Source organism: Staurois parvus, unplaced genomic scaffold (genome assembly GCF_062004578.1).
Source record: "Staurois parvus isolate SC_StPar_1 unplaced genomic scaffold, SC_StPar_1.0 ptg000371l, whole genome shotgun sequence".
NCBI classification, from domain to species: Eukaryota; Metazoa; Chordata; class Amphibia; order Anura; family Ranidae; genus Staurois; species Staurois parvus.
Window position 1 is genome coordinate 1,793,653 of NW_028318167.1, and position 22,072 is coordinate 1,815,724.

General features: G+C 40.4%; 1 protein-coding gene across 1 annotated transcript in view; it reads left to right on the top strand.

The window, feature by feature from the left end:
- Positions 1-22,072, top strand: part of RAB2A (RAB2A, member RAS oncogene family) — a 134,956-nt gene that overhangs the window by 49,573 nt on the left and 63,311 nt on the right. The window contains exons 4-5 of the mRNA XM_089685311.1: positions 11,664-11,746; positions 18,804-18,896. Coding sequence (XP_089541437.1) covers positions 11,664-11,746; positions 18,804-18,896 — 176 coding nt within the window. The remainder of the gene's footprint in view (positions 1-11,663; positions 11,747-18,803; positions 18,897-22,072) is intronic.

The following is a 22,072-nucleotide window of genomic DNA, read 5'->3' on the forward strand; positions in this document are numbered from 1 at the left end:
ATCATGATGCTGCCACCACCATGTTTCACGGTGGGGATAGTGTGTTCAGGGTGATGCCTGGTGTTAGTCTTCTGGCACACATAGCATTTTGCTTTTAGGCCAAAAAGTTCAATTTTAATCTCATCTGACCAGAACATTTTCTTCCACATGTTGGCTGTGTCCCCCACATGGCTTCTCGCAAACTGCAAACAGGACTTCTTATGGCTTTAATGACTAATAGTTGTCCTGTGGACAGATTTCCCACCTGAGCTGTGTATCTCTGCAGCTCCTCCAGACTTACCATGGGCCTCTTGGCTGCTTCTCTGATTGCCCGGCCTGTCAGTTTAGGTGCACAACCATGTCTTGGTAGGTTTGCAGTTGAGCCATACTCTTTCCATTTTTGGATGATGGAAATGTTCAAAGCTTGGGATAATTTTTTTATAACCTAACCCTGCTTTAAACTTCTCTACAACTTTATCCCTGACCTGTCTGGTGTTTTCCTTGGCCTTCATGATGCAGTTTGTTCACGAATGTTCTCTAACAAACCTCTGAGGGCTTCGCAGAACCGCTGTATTTATACTGAGATTAAATGACACACAGGCAGACTATTTACTAATTGGGTGACTTCTGAAGGCATTTGGTCCCACTAGATTTTAGTTAGGGGTATCAGAGTAAAGGGGGCTGAAGACAAATGCACGCCACACTTTTCAGATATTTATTTGTGAAAAAGTTTGAAAACCATTTATCATTTTCCTTCCACTTCACAATTATGTGCCACTTTGTGTTGGTCTATCACATAAAATCCACAATAAAATACATTTAGCTCCTCCTCAACTCCCTGCCTGTCTCCAGCCCCGTCCCCCGGGGACTAGCAGGGAGGGGAGAGACCTTGCAGTGTAATGAGCACTAATTGGCTGCTCCTCAGGAAAGGGGTGTGTCCGGCTTTATCTTTTATCCATTTTGCAGCCAGAGCTGTTTTTGCAGTTTTTTTTGCACACGTTTAAAAAATCATTTTAGGTCTGCAGATTGCACAAAACGCCCAAACATGATATATTTTCTGAAATCAGAGACCCTTATGAACAAAATAGCAGCAATTCCAATTTTTTATGTTGCATGATGTTACCTCATAAATTTCAGTAAAAAGTACAAATTAATTTTAGGGCACAAAAAAAGCCATAAATTACCCTATTTTTCGGAAAATATAAAAGACGAGGTTGCACCGAGTAATAGATACCCAACACCTCAAACCTTAAATTTCCATGCACCTGTGACATGGTGACAATCTTCAGTACCCCATATTTTTCTATAGGCGACATTTTTAAAGCCTCCGTATAGTGTAAGGAGAAGGTCTCATGCTAGAATTATTGCTCTCGTTCAGGCGTGCGCAGTGATATGTAACATGTGTATCGCAATAGTTTTTATGCGTAGACTCCCCAGCATGTGCTTTTACGTTTGTACGTGTATATATGTGGGGGTGCCCTCAATTTTTTGGAGGGGTATGTTATGTGCTTGGGTGTAACTTTTGATGTTTGTTTTTTTTTATAATTTTCTTTTTATTGATTTTTAAAGAGCTTACAACAAACCGTTGCTTAGAATTGCAAACTAACGTTCACAAGTTAATGAAAAAAAACAATGAAATAGGCTGATCGATGAAAGGCATATAGATACATTCAATGTCAGTGTATAACGGTGAATTAGCCAGTTTTTTTTAGACAATTGAGTAGATAAATCAGAAACGGAAAGATCCCACGGTTCCCAAACTGCTTCAAAGGTGGGGACAGAGTTAGCATGCATAGCAGTGAGGTACTCCATTCTTCTAATCTCTTTTAACCTTCACCAATTCAGATTGCATAGGCGGCGTAGGCATAGTAGAAAGCCAATGCATGGGAATGGGTCTCCTTGCCACTGTTAAAATATGAGAGGATAGTTTCCTGGCAAATTTGGAGAGACCTGAAAGAGGTAGGCCCAGCAAGATGTGAATGGACTCAAATGGAATATGAGCCTGTGAGTAGCCACAAAAGGCTTAAGGACCTCTCTCCAGAAGGTGTAATGTGTTGGCAAGTCCAGAAGATATGGAAGAGGGTGCCAGTTTCCTCACCACATCACCAGCAGACAGGAGAAACACTCTGATTGTGAGCATGGAGAACCTCAGGGGTCTTCTACAAAAAACATCAATATTTTATGTGTTTTCTTTATATACTACACATAGAGAAGACCGAGGCAGCCTCCCAAATCCTGCTCCATTGATCTAAGGTAATAACACGTTGAAGAATTCTGAGCCATTTGTGCATATATAGGTGGGTATCAGATGAAAGGGGACAGGTATCTTGAAGCAACTAATAGAGGAAATTATGCCTCGTTGGTATGGACTTTGAATACAGATGCTTTCGGAGAGAGTAGGCTTCTCTAGGGTTTAACTTTGATGTTTTACAATAAAAAGAGAACTTTTTTTTTTCATTACATAGGGGACTATGTGATGATTTTTGGTGACAGGTTCTCTTTATTGAGGAAAAACAAGTTTTACAACCACTTTAGAGAATGAACACCAGAACTACAATGTTAGGGTTATAGGAGTGTTAAGGACAGTTTTATAGCCTGCTAATTAAACAGTTAGTAAAGTCCTTGTATTTATTTCTACCTACAGGTAAGCCAATAATAAGGCTTACCTGTAGGTAACAAATATCTCCTAACTGTGCACCATGTTAACGCCACGATCCCTGCATTCAGTGTGCAGTTCAGCATGCATATTTACATCTACAAATATATGTTGCGCTCCTAAATACTTCTCAATAAATAATAATTAAATTAATTCAAATTATGATACAAATAACTAATAAAAGTGTATACATACCAAAGAATATTTAAATAGATAATTTCAACTAATCAATCTCCTCCAAATAAATATCAAAATAATTCCACATGAAATACTCCTCTAAAAAAATATTTTGCCAAGTGCTCATAAATCATCTATTAGTGACATGATGTACTTACTAATACCCTCAATTTCATTTATATTCATAATACCCTTATTTAATATAATAAAGATAATAAACCAACTAATAACCCTCAACTAAAACGCATTTAAATGATCCCCCATAAATAAAAATAACCAAATGCTCATAAATAATTAGTAGTGATTAGTATGAATCCAAATATCATCAAAATAATAGTCCCATTGAATAAACAATTGTTTATATATAGTGACTTGGTGCTTGTTCTTCAATTTGTGACTTTTGTGAATCCTTCAAATAGTCAAGATGTGCGCTCACCTCCTTTGATGCCTGCAATTAGGCTATACACGCTTTCGGTTCACTTTCCCTGGAACCTACTGGACATATACTTTTGCTGGTAAAATTGGGAGATCCTTCCTTTTAGGAGTAATGGATGTATCCTCTTGTGGCTGATTATCACCTCAGGGATTACACACTCCTTTTGTTATCTCAGACCTCCTAATTATCCTCTCCTTGTGTTACTTCGCATGCAGGAAAAAATAGAGGACATAGTACTTTACCTTTTAAAACTTTTTATTCCCACCATCCAAGTAATAAACTCACATTAGACAAGTTTAAATAACGCAATATCCCATTGGAAATCCTCTGCTGGCCTCTGAGTCATACACCTGCCGTCTATCGTGTTGTGCAGCTCCTCTCCAAGTGATGACGTAGCCCCTCCCCTACGCGTTACGCCTCCAATCACGTGGCTTCATCAAGGGGTTGTGATCAGGGTAGGGTCAGTTGGGCTGAAGCTATGGGAGCTACCACACAGTTGGTACCATTTTAAAAAAAATCCTGCCACTGCCATCTTACAGCAGTAGTGGTTTAAAGCTGAAGGAGCTGAGCACTGACCTCATATGTTAGGCGGAGTGTTGCATGGTCTGAGCGCCTTTTTTCATAATTCAACCTTAAAGGAAGCGTCTTCTCTGCTGCTCCTGTTTCTGAACTTCATAGATTAACTGGTCTCCAGTCCTGTTCCACTACCCACCTTTAATGATGTGGTCAACTCCAGCTATGGAAAACCCTCTTCAGTATCAGCTGCTTAGGTTTGTGAGTAAGTTGGCATTGCCTCATTTTATACCTGGTTGTTTTTACCACTGTGCCATGCATGTCTTAAAAAGGGCAATCCCACTGCAACAGTGACCTCAGCCCATACTCCTTCATGTCCCTAATATCCACTTTGTATTTTTGAGCGGTCAGTGCATACTTACTGGAACTGGAGTCAACTTGCAGTGACCATAAACATGCTTCTGCACCATCCACAATGCCATCTAGTTCTGACCCTTTTCTGCTCTCACCTCTATATGTGATCAAGGATCCTGGCATTATCTGATTCAGAGCACTCAGTCTACACCTGAAAGGATTACGTTTGAGCAAGTTCCTTTTATGATTACAAGGTTTTGTTTCTAACATGATTTGGTGTAGTGCATTCTACCTTGCAGTTGGAGCATCAGCCTTCTAAATACTGTGTGGATTGGGAAGGTTGATCCTATGCCTGGAACAGAACATTCCTCTATGAAACCTGGAAACAGCCTATAGAATCATGTGCTTCTTTTTACCTTGAAAGTGATTTTCTTGGTAAGTGATCTCTGCCCACTTTTGACACTCCAGCCATCCACCCTAACAAGTATACCATCAATCAGGTTGACAATGTTCTTACCTTTTAGGGATTTCACTGATGGGTCAGTTAGACTCCCTCCTTGGAGTGTGAATTATTTGGAGTAACTCTGTCACGTTTTCCCACTTCAGGTGCTGTCCTGTAGTCCTCTTCTGTTCTGTTTTAGAGAATCTGAAATTTGAGCAACACACCCTTCTGGTCCTTTGGAACCAAGAAGTCCCGCTAATTATTCGCTGCATTCTGCTTGAGATGGGGAACTATCACTTTCCCTCATCTTTTAAGAGTTTTTGTCCTAATTGATATGTCCTCTTGTCTACTTCATTAAATCTGTTTCTTTGAAACAAACCGCTTTCAAAGTCAATGCTGAATTGTTTTTTTGTTTTTTCATCTCATGTCTGTTGGACCACATCTAAGTTTCTACCTGTGCAGGTAGTTTGTTGTTCTACCTGTTTTCGTTATGATACATAATTGGTTGTCCTCCACATTGCTAATTGAGGGCCATTGTTCTTTAGTTAGCGATTTCCCTTTAGTTGTATCTACCTGTCCTTATCTGATTCAGCAGGTTGGTCCTCAGTGCCATCCCTTGGCCATGAGATTTCCAGGTTTAATTTGTCCTTCAGTTATTAAAGCGATTTCTAAAGGTTGTATTTGTTTCTCTTTTTAAATAACAAACATTTTATACTTACCTGCTATGTGCAATGGTTTTGCACAGGGCAGTCCTGAGCCTCTTCTTTTTGAGTCCCCCGCTGGCGGTCCTTGCTCCTCCTCCCCCCCCCCCGCCAAGTAGGAACACTGAAGCAGACTTGCTCCTGAGCTGCACTCTTGTGAATAGGCTTTGTTCATTCACACACAGAGTGCAGCTTGGCCCCGCCTCGCTCTCTCCTCGCTGGCTTACTGGCTGTGAATGACCCGCTGCTATGTGAACCAGTGAGGGGAGAGAGACCTGGGAGTGTCGCCATTTACACACACATCACTGGATCGAGATGGGGCGCTGGTAAGAATATGGGGTGGGGTGGGAGCTGCAACTAGAAATTTTTTTTTTTCTACCTTCATATGCCTTAAGGGGAGAAAAAAAAAAACCTGCCTTTAGAACCACTTTCATTTCTTTCAGGTAATGTGGTCTGTACAATTGTCCGATCCCTTAGTGGCTGTTCCCTGCCCCTCAGTTGGACTGCTTTTGGACATCCATAATGTCTAAGAATTAATACATTCCTGTGTCTCTCAGTGGACAATAAATAATATAGGATTTTGCACAGGGCCCTCCTCTCTGTATTATTGGCTTTATGTACTGCTTGCTCACAAAATTGAGGTATGATGGTTGGATGTGGGGGTTATACAAGGGCTGGCTTATCACTTTTTTTTTTTTTTTTTTCTGTTCATGTCCCAGCCCAGTACACCTGGGTTTTGGGGAGAATGTGACCCCTCCCATGTGAGCGTTTGGGTCCAACAATCAATCATTAATCTTGAGCAATGTCACATGACAACAGCTGGGGGTGCTGGTGGTGATGGAGGAACTAGCGTGAGCAGATCACTGACAAGGCGTGTATCATTGGGTAGGGGGGCCCCACTTACAGTGTTTCTTCTGCCCTGAATGGGTGTTTTTAAAATTGTTGAAATTATTTGATAAATGAGAGGCACTCCCAATGTGCACTAGTTATGTCCCCGGTATCTATTGGTATCTTGCATGATAAATTTCTCCCCTCCTATTTTAGGAAGGAAAATTTTCTGTAGGAAAAAGCCACTAACCTGGTAGTGTCCCACAGTTGTGCGGATGAATCTTTCTGATAATCTGGTTGCTTTTTAAGCAACCCCTTCAAATTTCACCTCCCCTAGTGTGTTTTGGTGTTTCTGTTGTGATTAGGATGGTAACTTCTAAGAACATCTGGAAGGAGCATCACACAGAAGTACATTCATTTATCTTTTCTGGAAGATTTTTTTTTCTTTTACTGAAGAGTCAATAAACCCATTTAGGTGACGTGCACTAGTAACCGGCGGAACAATTTGGGCTGTCTCTGAATTCTGGCATTCTGTTTTTAGCCTAAAGAGATTAAATGGAAAGCACTGACAACATTAGGTCCGGGGACTGCTGAAAGGCTGGCTGCTGCTTCCGATATAACGGACAAAATCTGCATCCTTGGCCTTCCAACAACCTTTACACCAGCAGATGGTGGGCGTAAAGATGTCATTCATCATTTATTTACAATGGGCTTTATTTATTCTAGTGTCAACAGCTGCCTCAGGGAGCAGGTTATTGAATTCAAATGTGCAGCTCTGGGTTATTTGCTTCCTTTCAGATCTGTCTTCTGTGCTCAGTTGCTAGGAGTCCTTTCTGTGTTCTAATAATGATTCATGTATTGTGAAGCCATTCAGTAAATTGGGATGTCAGGGATTGCCAAGGAAGGTTTTTAGAGGGTTGCATGTTCCTAGAAAAAAAAAAACCCCACAGCACTCTATATCTAGCTACCTGTTTTTAAGATTAGATTGTTTGCATACAAAAATGTATACAGAATGTTATATCTTGATATATAATGCCGTATGCTTTGGGAACCTTTAATGTCATAAATGAAAAAGACAGGCTGTTATAGGATGTCACTGTGTGAAACTTAATGCTTCACATTTGTATGAAGTAGAAAATACAAGATTGACCTGTGACTGATCCACATTAAAGGATAAGTCACCTTTGAGAACTTGTTACGTGTTCCACCCATTTTTAGGATGAATGTGTAGCTTGTTCTCGCTCCTGCAGCTTATCCCCACACTCCTTGTGACAGCAGGTCAGGGATGTTCTCCCTTTACCTGCTGTCACTATTTGAAGAGATTGTGACTGTGTGGGGCTCCGCCCATATGGCCACATCATTCATACAATTCTGTGAATGGGAGAACTACAAGTACCAACGTCCTTTCCGGCTGTTGGCCTTTTGTTCTCAATTAACTAACGGTGTTTTGAGCACTCTAGGTAGTTCATTGTTTGTTCCTGTCCTTCTGTAACTGCCTTTACACTGACAGTCTGCAGGAGTCCTGCATTGCACCTCCGATATACTGATTGTGGATGCAATGTTTTGTAGTCTCCTAGTGTAAAGAATTTTAAATGCACATTTATTTAACTTGCAAAAAGATGTCCATTTATTTTTACAAAGGTGAACTTATCCTTTTAATTTTAAAACAGACATGGTCTTGCTTTTTTTTTTTTCTCCCTTATGCTTAAAGCATATGTAAACCATAATATTGAAATCCTCGTATTTGCTACCTTTTTGTCTGTTAAATATGATTGAAAGAACTTTTTATGGCCCCTTTCACATGGGCGTTTCGTAAAAAAAATTAACGGACAAAAAAAGGATGTAAACGGATAAAAACATGTAAAAAAACCAAACACTGATGTAAACGGATGTAAATGAATGAAAAACTGAAGGGAACTGATGAAAAACTGATCTGAACTGATCCGTTTCTCTTGGAAAAAATGTGAATGAACTGATGGAAAAAAAAGTGCAAGTACCTGTTTGTTATGTCAGCAGTTCAGAGCTGTCCTGTCGGTATTCTCTCAAGAAGTCTTGCTCTCAGTTGTCATCTTGAACCACAGAACAATTAGTCTCTGTGCTGTGGAGCATAGGAAGGGGGGATGGGTTTGAATAGACTGGCCAAAGACGTACTGACATATCCTAAATAAAACTGTGCCAAAATCAAATGGCAAAAAATATGTGCAAAACTAATCCTACAAGGTGCATGAAACTATAAATGCACCATAAATAATACATAAACATATAAAGGCCTGAAACTAAACTATGCAATATGTATTGTGAAAACAATGTGCACAATAATCAAGCAAACCTAAATGATGCATTCAACATAATAGGACTAAAACATCCTAAATAAAAGGGCACAAAAAAGCGCAGTGTAAAGAAAACTGTGACAATCAAAAAGAAAAAAAATATATGTGCAAAACTAATCATACAAGGTGCATGAAACTAAAAATGCACCTTTATAATCATGATTGATGCCAGTGAAAAACGCACAGTGGAAATAAACGTGCGTCAATAAGCACAAAAAAATACGTGACATATAACAAATGAGTGACCATCAAAATAAACATAAGTGATCATCAAATCGGCATAAAGTCCGTGTAAATAGACCGCCAACTCCAAACGAACAAAGCAACTGGGTGAAATGAATGATAAAACCGGCTAAAATGCCTCCTCATCTCCACGCCAAGACCCCAAGGGGCTACACACCTTTCAGGCCTCACACTCCCAGAGCCCTTAATAGATATCCAAGATGATAGAATCCCACTGATCACAGGAATATGGCCTTCCTCACTGTATAACTATAATGATTTCAGTAGTGTTGAAACTGGTAATCCTTTTCACAGGAACATCAGCCAGCTCAGACACACCCCAGAGGAAAAAGAGAGAGCACTCCCATTGTGTAGTAATTTTCAAGCAAAAACTTTAATGGAGGAATGCCAAATGAACACTTACATCACATCAGTTGATATCAGGCTTCAAACACATGTATTGATATGGGTTTATACTTCCAGGGTGTACCAAAATGGCGGCAACCATCACCACGCTTCACTTACAGACCCACGCATTTTGGGACAGTGATGTAACGCGTGGGTCTGTTAGCTGAGTGTCGTGATGGCCGCCGCCATTCTGGTACACCCGGGAAGTATAAACTCCTATCAATGCATGTGTTTAAGGCCTGATTTCAACTGATGTGATGTAAGTGTTCATTTTGGCATTTCTCTCTGGAGGAGCTGCAGAGATCCACAGCTCAGGTGGGAGAAAATGTCCACAGGACAACTATTAGTCGTGCACTCCACAAATCTGGCATTTTATGGAAGAGTGGCAAGAAAAAAAAGCTATTGTTAAGAAGTCCTGTTTGCAGTTTCTGAGAAGCCATGGGACACAACAAACATGGAAGAAGGAGCTTTGGTCAGATGAGACCAAAATTTAACTTTTTGGCCTAAAAGCAAAACACCGTGTGGCAGAAAACTAACATTGCACATCGCTCTGAACACACAATCCCAACCGTGGAACATGGTGGTGGTAGCATCATGTTGTGGTGATGCTTTTCTTCAGCAAGGACAGGGAAGCTTGTCAGAGTTGACGGGAACATGGATGGAGCCAAATATAGGGCAATCTTGGAAGAAAACCTGTTAGTCTGCAAAAGACTTGAGACTGGGGCGGAGGTTCACCTTCCAGCAGGACAATGACCCTAAACATACAGCCAGAGCTACAATGGAATGGTTTAGATCAAAGCATATTCATGTGTTAGAATGTCACAGTCCAGACCTAAATCCAATTGAGAATATTTGGTAAGGCTTGAAAATTGCTGTTCACAGACGCTCTCCATCCAATCTGACAGAGCTTGAGCTATTTTGTGATCAATGGGCACACATTTTTCTCTCTAGATGTGCAAAGCTGGTGGAGACATACCTAAAAAAGGCTTGCAGCTGTAATTGCAGCGAAAAGGTGGCTCTACAATGCATTGACTCAAGGGGGCTGAATACAAATGAACGGCACACTTTTCACAGATATATTTGTTAAAAATGTTTGAAAAACATTTTATAATTTTTCCTTCTACTTCACAATTATGTGCTACTTTTGTGTTGGTCTATCACATAAAATCCCAATAAAATACCTTTACATTTTTGGCTGTACATGACAAAATGTGGAAGATTTCAAGGGGTATGAATACTTTTTCAAGGCACTGTATTTACATTAGTTGAATGGATTTTGGATATTGTCCAACCCTTAATGTTAAATGTCTAATTTCTAATGTTCAGCCAAAACCTTTTTCTTTCTTGTCTGTTGAGGAGCAATAAGGAGTGTAGTAATTCATAGATATTTGGGTTATAGGATATTAGGATACTGTCGAATAAGCGTTTTAGCCAGTCCTATAAAACAACACCTTCAGTCATTATGCCTCAGTTTTTTGTTATGGTCCTAAGAGGTTGGTCGCTTTTCCTCTTGCTGTTATTTTTTCATCAGTGCATAATGTAAATTTCTGATTCAACTTTCACATTCCCATGCCCCTGTGGCATTCTGCTCTCCATTAGCTTCAGAGGAAAGCAGGTGAAGACAACAGGGTTCTGATATCTCATTGAAGAGAACCCTTCATAGCAAAACTCTTATCACATAGGAGACAAAAAGTAACAAAGTTAAGCAAAAGTGTTAAACTTCAAAGTTAATGCAGTATTAAGCAAAAATCAAACATTTTATTATAATACAGTTTAGCAATTCATACATGTGATAACTGCATTCATTTTATTTTTTGTCGGCTTGCTTGGTTTTATTTTCATCTGGTGATCCAGCCAGCAAGTCTGCTGTTTTTCAAAAGCTCAAAGTCACCAGCAGAGTGTATCACTTTATATGGATGAGACAAACCATTTGACAATTGCAGGTTATAATGATCAGTTTTTATTTATACATTGGCTCCTACTGCTGTCAATCACATCCGGTGTGCCAATGAGGGTACAGCAGCGGGGCTGAGCCGCACTCTGTGTGTCCATTCCGAGCGTGGCTCAGGAGCGAGGCTTGCTATTGGGGGCACTCAGTGGGAGGAGGGGCCAGCACCCAAAAAGAGGGGTGGAAGACCTAAAAAGAAGAGGATTGGGGCTGCTCTGTGCAAAGCCATTTGCACAGAGCAGGTGTAAGTAGTGTGTGTGTTTTTTGTGTTTTTATTACAACCTTTAGAACCACTTTAGGTTAAACAAAATAAAAAAAACTGTTATGTGCAGGCCCCCTAAATACTTTCCTGAGCCTGATCTCGATCCAACGCTGTCTCCAAGAGCAAAAAAATAAACTTTACAATTACTTCAAATTTACACAAAGAAAGTCTTCCATGGCCAAGCGAATCCTGGCCACCCCCTGAGTGCTGAGACCTGGTCAATGTTGGGCTGAAAGGTAGTCATGTATCTAGAAACAGGGCTTAGCCTCAGGAAAGTTATTTTGGAACAAAACAACAATTATACATTAAAATAAAATCTGAAGGATGTATGGCAGTCATATATTATTGAAAGTAATCTTTATTATTGGTGTGCATTTTGTTAATCCTTTTTTTTTGTTTTTTTTTAGGCAGGTCAGGAATCCTTTCGTTCAATCACACGTTCATATTACAGAGGAGCAGCTGGTGCATTATTAGTTTATGATATCACAAGGTGAGTTTTTGGGGATTTTTCTCTGAGTTCCTTAAAAATAACAATTTACCTGCCTGATCAAAACATCCTGCCTTGCCCACTTTGAATTTCTAATTGAAGTACCCACCAGTATGGTTATTACCTTCAGTTCTGTAGAAATGTGCATTACTCCAAAATAAACTTCTCAAAGCTAGATGGTAGCATCATTGCTCAGTGGCAGGCTTGACTATACTAGATAGCAGTCTTCTTTCAAATTCTCATTAACTCTACTACTGCTGGCCTTTGCTATTTTAAGTGAAGATTTGGGCTGTTAAAATTTTTATGTGATTCAGAGCTACTTAGAGTAGTTCAGCCATGTACAAGGAATAACTTTTCAGGCCCATTCACACTATATCTATTGAGACCCAATGCAAAGGCAAACTGAAATCTGTTTTTTGTAGCCTGATTTATCACCAATGTGCTGGGTGAAAATAGAACAATGCTGTATGTAAATGGAAAGCTTTAAAAAATACAAAGTTCCTAATTGTTCAGTGAGGAGCACTGGATCAGAAAAAATTCTGAGACATATGTATTCTACTATTGCTTTCAAGAGAATTGAACACAAACAAAAATTATAAGCCAGCTATAACCCCTCCCATCATGCTTTAGATTTTTGCTAGTATCCTCAGTGAATAGATGTCTATCTTAATCATATACAGGTGAAAATCGAAAAATTAGAATATCGTGCAAAAGTTTATTTATTTCAGTAATGCAACTTAAAAGGTGAAACTAATATATGAGACTCATTTACATGCAAAGTAAGATAGTTCAAGCCGTGATTTGTCATAATTGTGATGATTATGGCTTACAGCTCATGAAAACCCCAAATCCACAATCTCAGAAAATTAGAATATTACATGCAATCAATAAAACAAGGAACAATATCAGACCTTTGAAATGTATAAGCATGCATATGTACTCAGTACTTGGTTTGGGCCCCTTTTGCAGCAATTACTGCCTCAATGCGGCGTGGCATGGAAGCGATCAGCCTGTGGCACTGCTGAGGTGTTATGGAAGACCAGGATGCTTCAATAGTGGTCTTCAGCTCTTCTGCATTGTTCGGTCTCATGTCTCTCATCTTTCTCTTAGCAATGCCCCATAGATTCTCTATGGGGTTCAGATCAAGCGAGTTTGCTGGCCAATCAAGCACCGTAATCCCACTGTCATTGAACCAGGTTTTGGTGCTTTTGGCAGTGTGGGCAGGTGCCAAGTCCTGCTGGAAAATGAAGTCCGGATCCCCATAAAGCTCGTCTGCGGAAGGAAGCATGAAGTGCTCCAAAATCTCCTGGTAGACGGCTGTGTTGACCCTGGACTTAATGAAGCACAGTGGACCAACACCAGCAGATGACATGGCTCTCCAAATCAACACAGACTGTGGAAACTTCACACTGGACTTCAAGCATCTTGCAGTGTGTGCCTCTCCATTCTTCCTCCATACTCTGGGTCCTTGGTTTCCAAATGAGATGCAAAAGTTACTCTCATCAGAAAAGAGGACTTTGGACCACTGAGCAACAGACCAGGTCTGTTTTTCTTTGTCCCAGGTAAGACGCTTCTGACGTTGCTTGTTGTGACAAGAGGAATGTGACATTTGAAGCCCATGTCCAGGATCCGTCTGTGTGTGGTGGCTCTTGATGCACTGACTCCAGCCTCAGTCCACTTCTTGTGAAAGTCCCCCACACTTTTGAATGGTCTTTTCCTGACAATCCTCGCCAGGCTGCGGTCATCCCTGCTGCTTGTGCACCTTTTTCTTCCACACTTTTCCCTTCCACATAACTTTCTATTAATATGCTTTGATACAGCACTTTGGGAACATCCAACTTCTTTTGCAATTACCCTTTGAGGCTTTCCCTCCTTATGGAGGGTGTCAATGCTGGTTTTCTGCACAACTGTCAGGTCAGCAGTCTTTCCCATGATTGTGATTCCTACTGAACCAGACTGAGAGACCATTTAAAGGCTCAGGAACCCTTTGCAGGTGTTATGGCTTAATTAACTGTTTAGAGTGGGACACTTTGAGCCTAGAATATTGCACCTTTTCACAATATTCTAATTTTCTGAGATTGTGGATTTGGGGTTTTCATGAGCTGTAAGCCATAATCATCACAATTATGACAAATCACGGCTTGAACTATCTTGCTTTGCATGTAATGAGTCTATCTCCTATATTAGTTTCACCTTTTAAGTTGCATTCCGGAAATAAATTTTCTTTTGCACGATATTCAAATTTTTTTAGTTCTGCCAAAACTGTTTACAGCACTTTTCTACACTCATGATGCTGTCTTTTGCAGAGATACAGTCAGCTCCTGTTATAGCAGCTCCTGTCTTCCAGACAAAACTTTATCCAGTTGAAATTCCAAAGAAGTGCAGGGACTTCTTCCCTGCGTGTCACAGGCACGGGAGTCCATTCCAATGAATGGGCTCTCGTGCACGTGCAAAACGCGGTGAACCGGGGGTTAAAGTTCAAGCCCTGCAGCCAGCAATTCAGAAAGAACAGGCTCCATTTTAATCCATCTATGGCCATTTCTGCTCAAAAGAAATCTGTTTAATGATCAGCTTCTTTCATACAGGAATGTTGGACAATTTTCATTCAATCAGCGCATGGAGCCAAATGGCTACTGTGGTAATCAGTGTATTTTGATTGCAAAAATGTCCCTGCTGATAGAATACAATAGCACAGCAAGGAGGATTCCTCTGTTCACCTTGCTTGTGTGGATGGGGGAATCAATTCAGGGTTTTTTTAGACCAGCCCTCTGGCTGATTGAATTAATCTATGGCCAGCAGTTGATCAATTGCAGCTAAAGACCTTGGCCTTATTGTTTTATGTTGATGCTCTACAGAATGTATTTCTCTTAAGTCTATAGAATGTCTCTGTGCATATAAAGAGAATTGTGTGGCTAAAAGCTTGTTCTGCTGAACCTGCTTGTAAAAAGCACCATCTTTGCATTTTGATGGTGATCACCTGTTTTGGGCAATCAAGAGAAAAGGTACTCTTACTCCACAAGAAAAAGTCTGTGTCCTACAGCTGCTAACTATACGCAGCAAAAGGGTTTTTTTCACTCTTCCCAGGCATCAACTTGAATACCAAAGTTTAACACTTCCTTTCATTGCAAGCCCACCCAGCAGGCTTCCTCATAATCTAGGGGTGTCCCCACACTTTAGAGTGGAGGGATGTCTGTTGGTGTTCTCACCAGTCTAGATCTGAGGAATTCTGAACCTCTAGGTCCAGTATGTAATTTCATAGAGGTAGAAAATCGTTTCTCTCTGCCTCCTCCTTACATTTTGCCTTTCATTCTGTCAGCTGCAGACTAAAAGGTGCAGATATAATGGCTGACTTGCACCAACTTCAGGCAGGAAGAGTGGTTGAACCAGTTCCTTTAGAAGAACAATGAGATTTGCCACTGCTTCTCTCAAGCCAGTGAGATTGTTTGCATCAGTAGACAAACAAGATGTCTGTCTACAAAATCCCATGTTCCCTTCACATCAATGCTTTCTGCATTTTGCTGAGGGAGACTTCTGGCTATCCTTTGCACCCTCGGTGTTCACCAAACTTCTCAGCCGCCTTCTGGCTTTTTTGTAAACCCAGAGCCTTAATGTCATAGCCTAGGTTACCTGGACATCCTTTTACTGGATGACTCCTCAGTCACAACCTTGTCTACCAATGTTCAACGTCAGTTTCTTCAAAGCTCTGGCTGAATTATCAACCTCCCCAAATCATCTTCCAGCCCTTACACTGGCTGAAGTATCTGTGTCTAATCCTATCCAGTTCTTTACCCAGTTTTGCTCTAGACCTCTTTAATCCAGCATTTGTGGAACAAGTGAATCCAGTCCAGATTGACAACAGATGCCAGGCTTACAGGCTGGGACAGAGTTTACAAATCCCTGAATGTCCAGGGGACCACTACTCTGCAAGGTCACCTAGTCTAGAGTAGAAATCAGATAATGCCACAACAGTGGCCTATATAAAACCAAAACCATTGAATACATTGTGAGCTGCTATGACACAATAAGGCTTCATGCACACGATAATTTTTTAAGCTCCTAGAAGCTATTATGAGCATTTAGTTTTCTGCTCCTAGAAGCCAATCGTGTAATGTGTTCATGCACACTATTTTATGCTAGAAATATTTTTCAAGCTTCAGAGTTTAGGAGCCGAAAAAAAAACTGATTAATAGAGTTTTGGGGAGCATTTTCTTGGCAAACAAATCTTTCTGAATGCTCCTAAACACTACTAAAACTTTCCTAGCAGCTTTTTTTCCAACTTTTGTTTTTTGTCTTGATGTACTGTAAAAACACTAACAAAACACTAACACTTTAAAATGCTACTACAGGCTGGCACAAAAACTCTATTATCTGCATTTTTCATCTAAAGTTTTTTGAGCTTATAAAAAATGCTAGTGTGCATTGCGTCCTAACTGTACAAAACCAAACGCGATGAAAAGCAAATTCCACCTCCCATACTCCCTTATACAGTCAGGTCCATAAATATTGGGACATAGACACAATTCTAACATTTTTGGCTCTTTACACCACCACAATGGATTTGAAATGAAACAAACAAGATGTGCTTTAACTGCAGACTGTCAGCTTTAATTTGAGGGTATTTACATCCAAATCAGGTAAACGGTGTAGGAATTACAACAGTTTGCATATGTGCCTCCCACTTGTTAAGGGACCAAAAGTAATGAGACAGAATAATAATCATAAATCAAACTTTCACTTTTTAATACTTGGTTGCAAATCCTTTGCAGTCAATTACAGCCTGAAGTCTGGAACGCATAGACATCACCAGACGCTGGGTTTCATCCCTGGTGATGCTCTGCCAGGCCTCTACTGCAACTGTCTTCAGTTCCTGCTTGTTCTTGGGGAATTTCCCTTCAGTTTTGTCTTCAGCAAGTGAAATGCATGCTCAATCGGATTCAGGTCAGGTGATTGACTTGGCCATTGCATAACATTCCACTTCTTTCCCTTAAACTCTTTGGTTGCTTTTGCAGTATGCTTTGGGTCATTGTCCATCTGCACTGTGAAGCGGCGTCCAATGAGTTCTGAAGCATTTGGCTGAATATGAGCAGATATTATTGCCCGAAACACTTCAGAATTCATCCTGCTGCTTTTGTCAGCAGTCACATCATCAATAAATACAAGAGAACCAGTTCCATTGGCAGCCATACATGCCCACGCCATGACACTACCACCACCATGCTTCACTGATGAGGTGGTATGCTTAGGATCATGAGCAGTTCCTTTCCTTCTCCATACTCTTCTCTTCCCATCACTTTGGTACAAGTTGATCTTGGTCTCATCTGTCCATAGGATGTTGTTCCAGAACTGTGAAGGCTTTTTTAGATGTCGTTTGGCAAACTCTAATCTGGCCTTCCTGTTTTTGAGGCTCACCAATGGTTTACATCTTGTGGTAAACCCTCTGTATTCACTCTGGTGAAGTCTTCTCTTGATTGTTGACTTTGACACACATACACCTACCTCCTGGAGAGTGTTCTTGATATGGCCAACTGTTGTGAAGGGTGTTTTCTTCACCAGGGAAAGATTTCTTCGGTCATCCATCACAGTTGTTTTCCGTGGTCTTCCGGGTCTTTTGGTGTTGCTGAGCTCACCGGTGCGTTCCTTCTTTTTAAGAATGTTCCAAACAGTTGTTTTTGCTATCTCTCTGATGGGTTTTTGTTTTTTTCAGCCTAATGATGGCTTGCTTCACTGATAGTGACAGCTCTTTGGATTTCATCTTGAGAGTTGACAGCAACAGATTCCAAATGCAAATAGCACACTTGAAATGAACTCTGGACCTTTTATCTGCTCGATTGTAATTGGGATAATGAGGGAATAACACCCACCTGGCCATGGAACAGCTGAGAAGCCAACTGTCCCATTACTTTTAGTCCCTTAACAAGTGGGAGGCACATATGCAAACTGTTGTAATTCCTACACCGTTCACCTGATTTGGATGTAAATACCCTCAAATTAAAGCTGACAGTCTGCAGTGAAAGCACATCTTGTTTGTTTCATTTCAAATCCATTGTAGTGGTGTATAGAGCCAAAAATGTTAGAATTGTGTCGATGTCCCAATATTTATGGACCTGACTGTGTATGTGCCAGTGAACTTTTATACCACAATGGTGTAGCACTTTTCCTCAATGACCAAACAACTGTATCATAAATTCTGCATGTGCACAAAACTATATCACAAATAATTAAAAATAATGTCCACAAAGTCTTCAATTCCCTTGTGTGATACTCCGCTTTTTTTCAACACCACTACATACTCATAACATCATCCACAGGTTTTTTTTTTTTGTTGTTTTTTTTTATCCACCACCAGATGTTCCGTCACCTGGACTCTGACCTTACTTAATATGCAGGGTCATAGATAGGTTTCGTCTCCCTCTGTGGACTAATATTGTCTCCATGCTGGTCCTGGTGGTCCTCACTGATGGAATCCTTCTTCTGGCCTCCAATTTTAATACAATTTCTCCTTACAGTATCTATGGTGCTGTCCTTTTAAGGCACTCGCCAGTTTTCTCCACCGCTCAGCAACACACGAAAAAAATGCCAAGATAATGCTTTATCCTCTTAAAACATTTTTGTACTCTTTAAAAAAAAATTTTTTACTCATTTCCCATATGCAGGAATACACTTACATTATTGAATGACATCTTGATGCTCAGATTCCTTAACCCTTGTTTTTTTTGTGGGTTTGTCGGCAGTTCTATATGCTATGTTGCCCACACCTCAGTTTATTGCTTCTGTGTGTCCCATGGTCTATGAATGTGAGTTATGTGTCTTATATTGTACAATTAAGATTATATGAACTTTGACTGTACATTTTGTTATCCTTACTTCAGGACACAGGCCCCTCCTGTCTGTCTTGATCATTGCTTGCTAAAATAAAAATGGAGACTCATGGAGTAGGCGAGGTTCTATGAGTACGCTCTAGAAGTGGCCCTATTTAGTTTTTTTTCACCAGTGTTAATTACCTGAAGTATTTTTTTTTCTTAAATTATCATATTAATAGCGATCTCTATTCTGCATTCAGGAGAGACACATTTAACCATCTAACAACTTGGCTGGAAGATGCACGTCAGCATTCAAATTCAAATATGGTGATCATGTTAATTGCCAATAAAAGGTAAACATTGATTTCCTTTTTAATGCTTGTACTGCTGTTATTCAAACATTGTATGTATTGTTGCCATTTACTTGTACAGCTATATTTCTTGGTGCCCCTTACAAATCCTTCTGTAGCTTATTAGGTTAATTTGTGTTCAAAGAAGAGCTCTGGTTTACACAAAAATGTTTCTGCAGTTTCTAATGTGACCGATTATTAGATGATGATAACCTGTCAACAATTAAAGCGGACTGTACAGTTAAAGTTCCATTTAAATATATTGGGGCCCCTACACCCATCATCAATAGAAGCTTTTCAGCAAAGAAAAGCTAGGGAAAACCATACTCAATCTTATCCTGCTCGGTTTCTGTACTGCAGAGTGTGATGTCTCAATTATCCAGCAAGATCTCAGAGAATGCAAAGTATCCCAAATCTTGAGAGAAAACATTCCAGAATACTGCAGTGGCATCTTCTGATATTTGGGATGCTTGGCATTCCTTAAAAATCTTATGATGCCACCCACATTTAGGCGCAGTGGGCTGAAGCCAGGGGTAAGGCAATTACTTTTTTCTTTATATGGGTGTGTGTGTGTGTGTGTGTGTGTGTGTGTGTGTGTGTGTGTGTGTGTGTGTTTTTGTTTTGGGTTTTTTTTACATCTCTACTTCAAGGCATGTTCCGCCATAATTTGTCTCTATAAACACAAAAATATCTGTTGATCTGCCAGAAACCCAGTGAGCTCCTGACTTCTTGTTTAGGCTGGCAACACAGTGCCTGTCCTGTTCTAAAATCCTACCTGGCATTTTATGTTTTGCATAAATGTACTGAAAGTTATTTATTTCCTGACTTGCACTTGAGCCACCTTCCTGACCAGGCCATTTTTTGTGGAAACAGAACTTCATTAATTTAATTGACAATTGTGCGGTCATGCAGCCCTGCCCATAAATGAAATTTACGTCCTTTTTTTCCACAATTAGAGCTTTCTTTTGGTGGTATTTAATCACCTCTGTGGATTTTACTTTTTGCGTTTATTAACAAAAAATACAATTTTGAAAAAAAAAAAAAAAATTTTATTTTCTACTATAAAAACATATCCTTTTAAAAAAAATTCATAAGTTTAGGCCAAAATGTATTCTGCTACATATTTTTGGTACAAAAAAAAAAATCCCGGAAGACTTGTTTAGTTTGCACAAAAGTTATAGCGTCTACAAACTATGGCACATATACTGGAATATCTTTTATTTAATTTTTTTTAATACTAGTAATGGCAGTGACCAGCAAATTATAGCGGGACTGCGATGTTGAGGTGGACATTTTTACACTAACTGACACTTTGTGGAAACCAGTGACACTAATACAGTGGTCAGTGCTAAAAAAATGCACTGATCACTGTACTAATGACACTGGTTGGGAAGGAGTTAACATCTAGGGTAATTATTATTATTATAATACAGGATTTATTCAGCGCTTTACATTACAGTAACAATACAGTTGAATACAAGAGGGATAGGAGGGCCCTGCTCCTTGGAGCTTACGATCTAGGAAATCAAAGGGTTAACTGTGGGCTTAGCTATGTGCTTGGTGTACACTAGGTGGCACAGTTGCTAGGGGAAGTGAAGGGACACACGATCTTTCACTTCCCTCCCTGTCAGGACAGAGCTCTGCCTTGTCCTGCCGGACAATCGGCTGGTGCCAGCAAAATCCTTTGTTCACCGGGACTTGCTGATCGGCTTTTGCTGTGAGTGTTCACAGCAGAAGCGAGCCACCTGCAGTGCGCGTGCCCCCTATGACAGAAGTGCAAAATCACGTGTGTATATATTTGTGATTTTGTACAGGAGGGCTGCCCTGTAGCAGTGAAACTGCTATAGAACAGTTTTCAGGTGGTTAAAGTGTTTGTTACCCTAAATGTTTTTTTTTCTGTGTGTTTACATACAGTGCATTCATAAAGTATTCAGACCCCCTTCATTGTTTTTCAGTTTTGTTGCAGCCTGATACTACATTTGTTTAAATAATGTTTTTTTTTTTCTCATTAATCTACACTTCTTACCCCATAATGGCAGAGTGAAAACAGAATTTTAGAAATGTCTGAATTTATTAAAAAGAAAAAATTGAATTACCACATGTACTTGACATCACATGTACTTATTACATGCGGCAGTTACGGTCTCAAGTCTTTTTGGGTATGAAGTGATAAGCTTTGAACACCTGGATTGGGGGATTTTCTGCCATTCTTTTGCAGATCCTCTCAAGCTCAGGTTGGATAGGGATCATCAGTGGACATCCATTTTCAGGTTTCTCCATAGATGTTTAAAAGGGTTCAAGTCAGGGCTCTGGCTGGGCTACTCTAGGACATTCACAGAGTTGTACCTAAGCCACTCCTCTGTTGTCTTGGCTCTGTGCTTAGGATGTCATGTTGGAAGGTGAACCTTCGGCCCAGTTAGAGGCCCTGAGTATTGTGCCACAGGTTTTCATTGAGGATATCTCTGTACTTTGCCCCATTCAGCTTTCCCTCTACCCTGACCAGTCTCCCACTCCCTGCTGCTGAAACATGCCTCCACAGCATGATGCTGCCTCCACCATGCTTCATTGTTGGGTTGGTGTTAGGCAGGTGATGAGCAGTGCCTGGTTCCCTCCAGACATAACATTTAGAATTGAGGCCAAGACAGTCAATCTTGGCTTTATCAGACCAGAGAATCTTGTTCCTCAGTCTGAGAGTCCTTCAGGTGCTTTTTGCAAACTTAGCGGGCTTCCATGTGTTTTGCGTTGAGGAGAGAATACCGTCTAGCCACTCTGCCATAAAGCCCAGATCGGTGGAATGCTGCAGTAATGGTTGTCCTTCTTTAACTTTGTCCCATCTCCACACAGGATCTCTGGAGCTCAGTTAGTGACCATTATTGGGTTCTTGGTCACCTCTCTTAGGCCCTTGTTTTCCAACTGCTGAGTTTGGCCAGGTGACCAGCTCTTGGAAGAGTCCTAGTTGTGCCAACCTTCCATTTGAGAATTATGGAGGCCACTGTGCTTTTGTGAACCTTCAGTGCAACAGAGTTTTTTTTTTGTTGCATTCCACAGATCTGTGTTGTGCAATAATTCTGTCTCTGAGCTGTGCACAGGCAGTTCCTTTGCCCTCATGACTTGTTCTGATACATGCATTGTCAGCTGTAAGGCCTTTTTATAGAAAGGTGTGTGTGCCTTTCCAATCA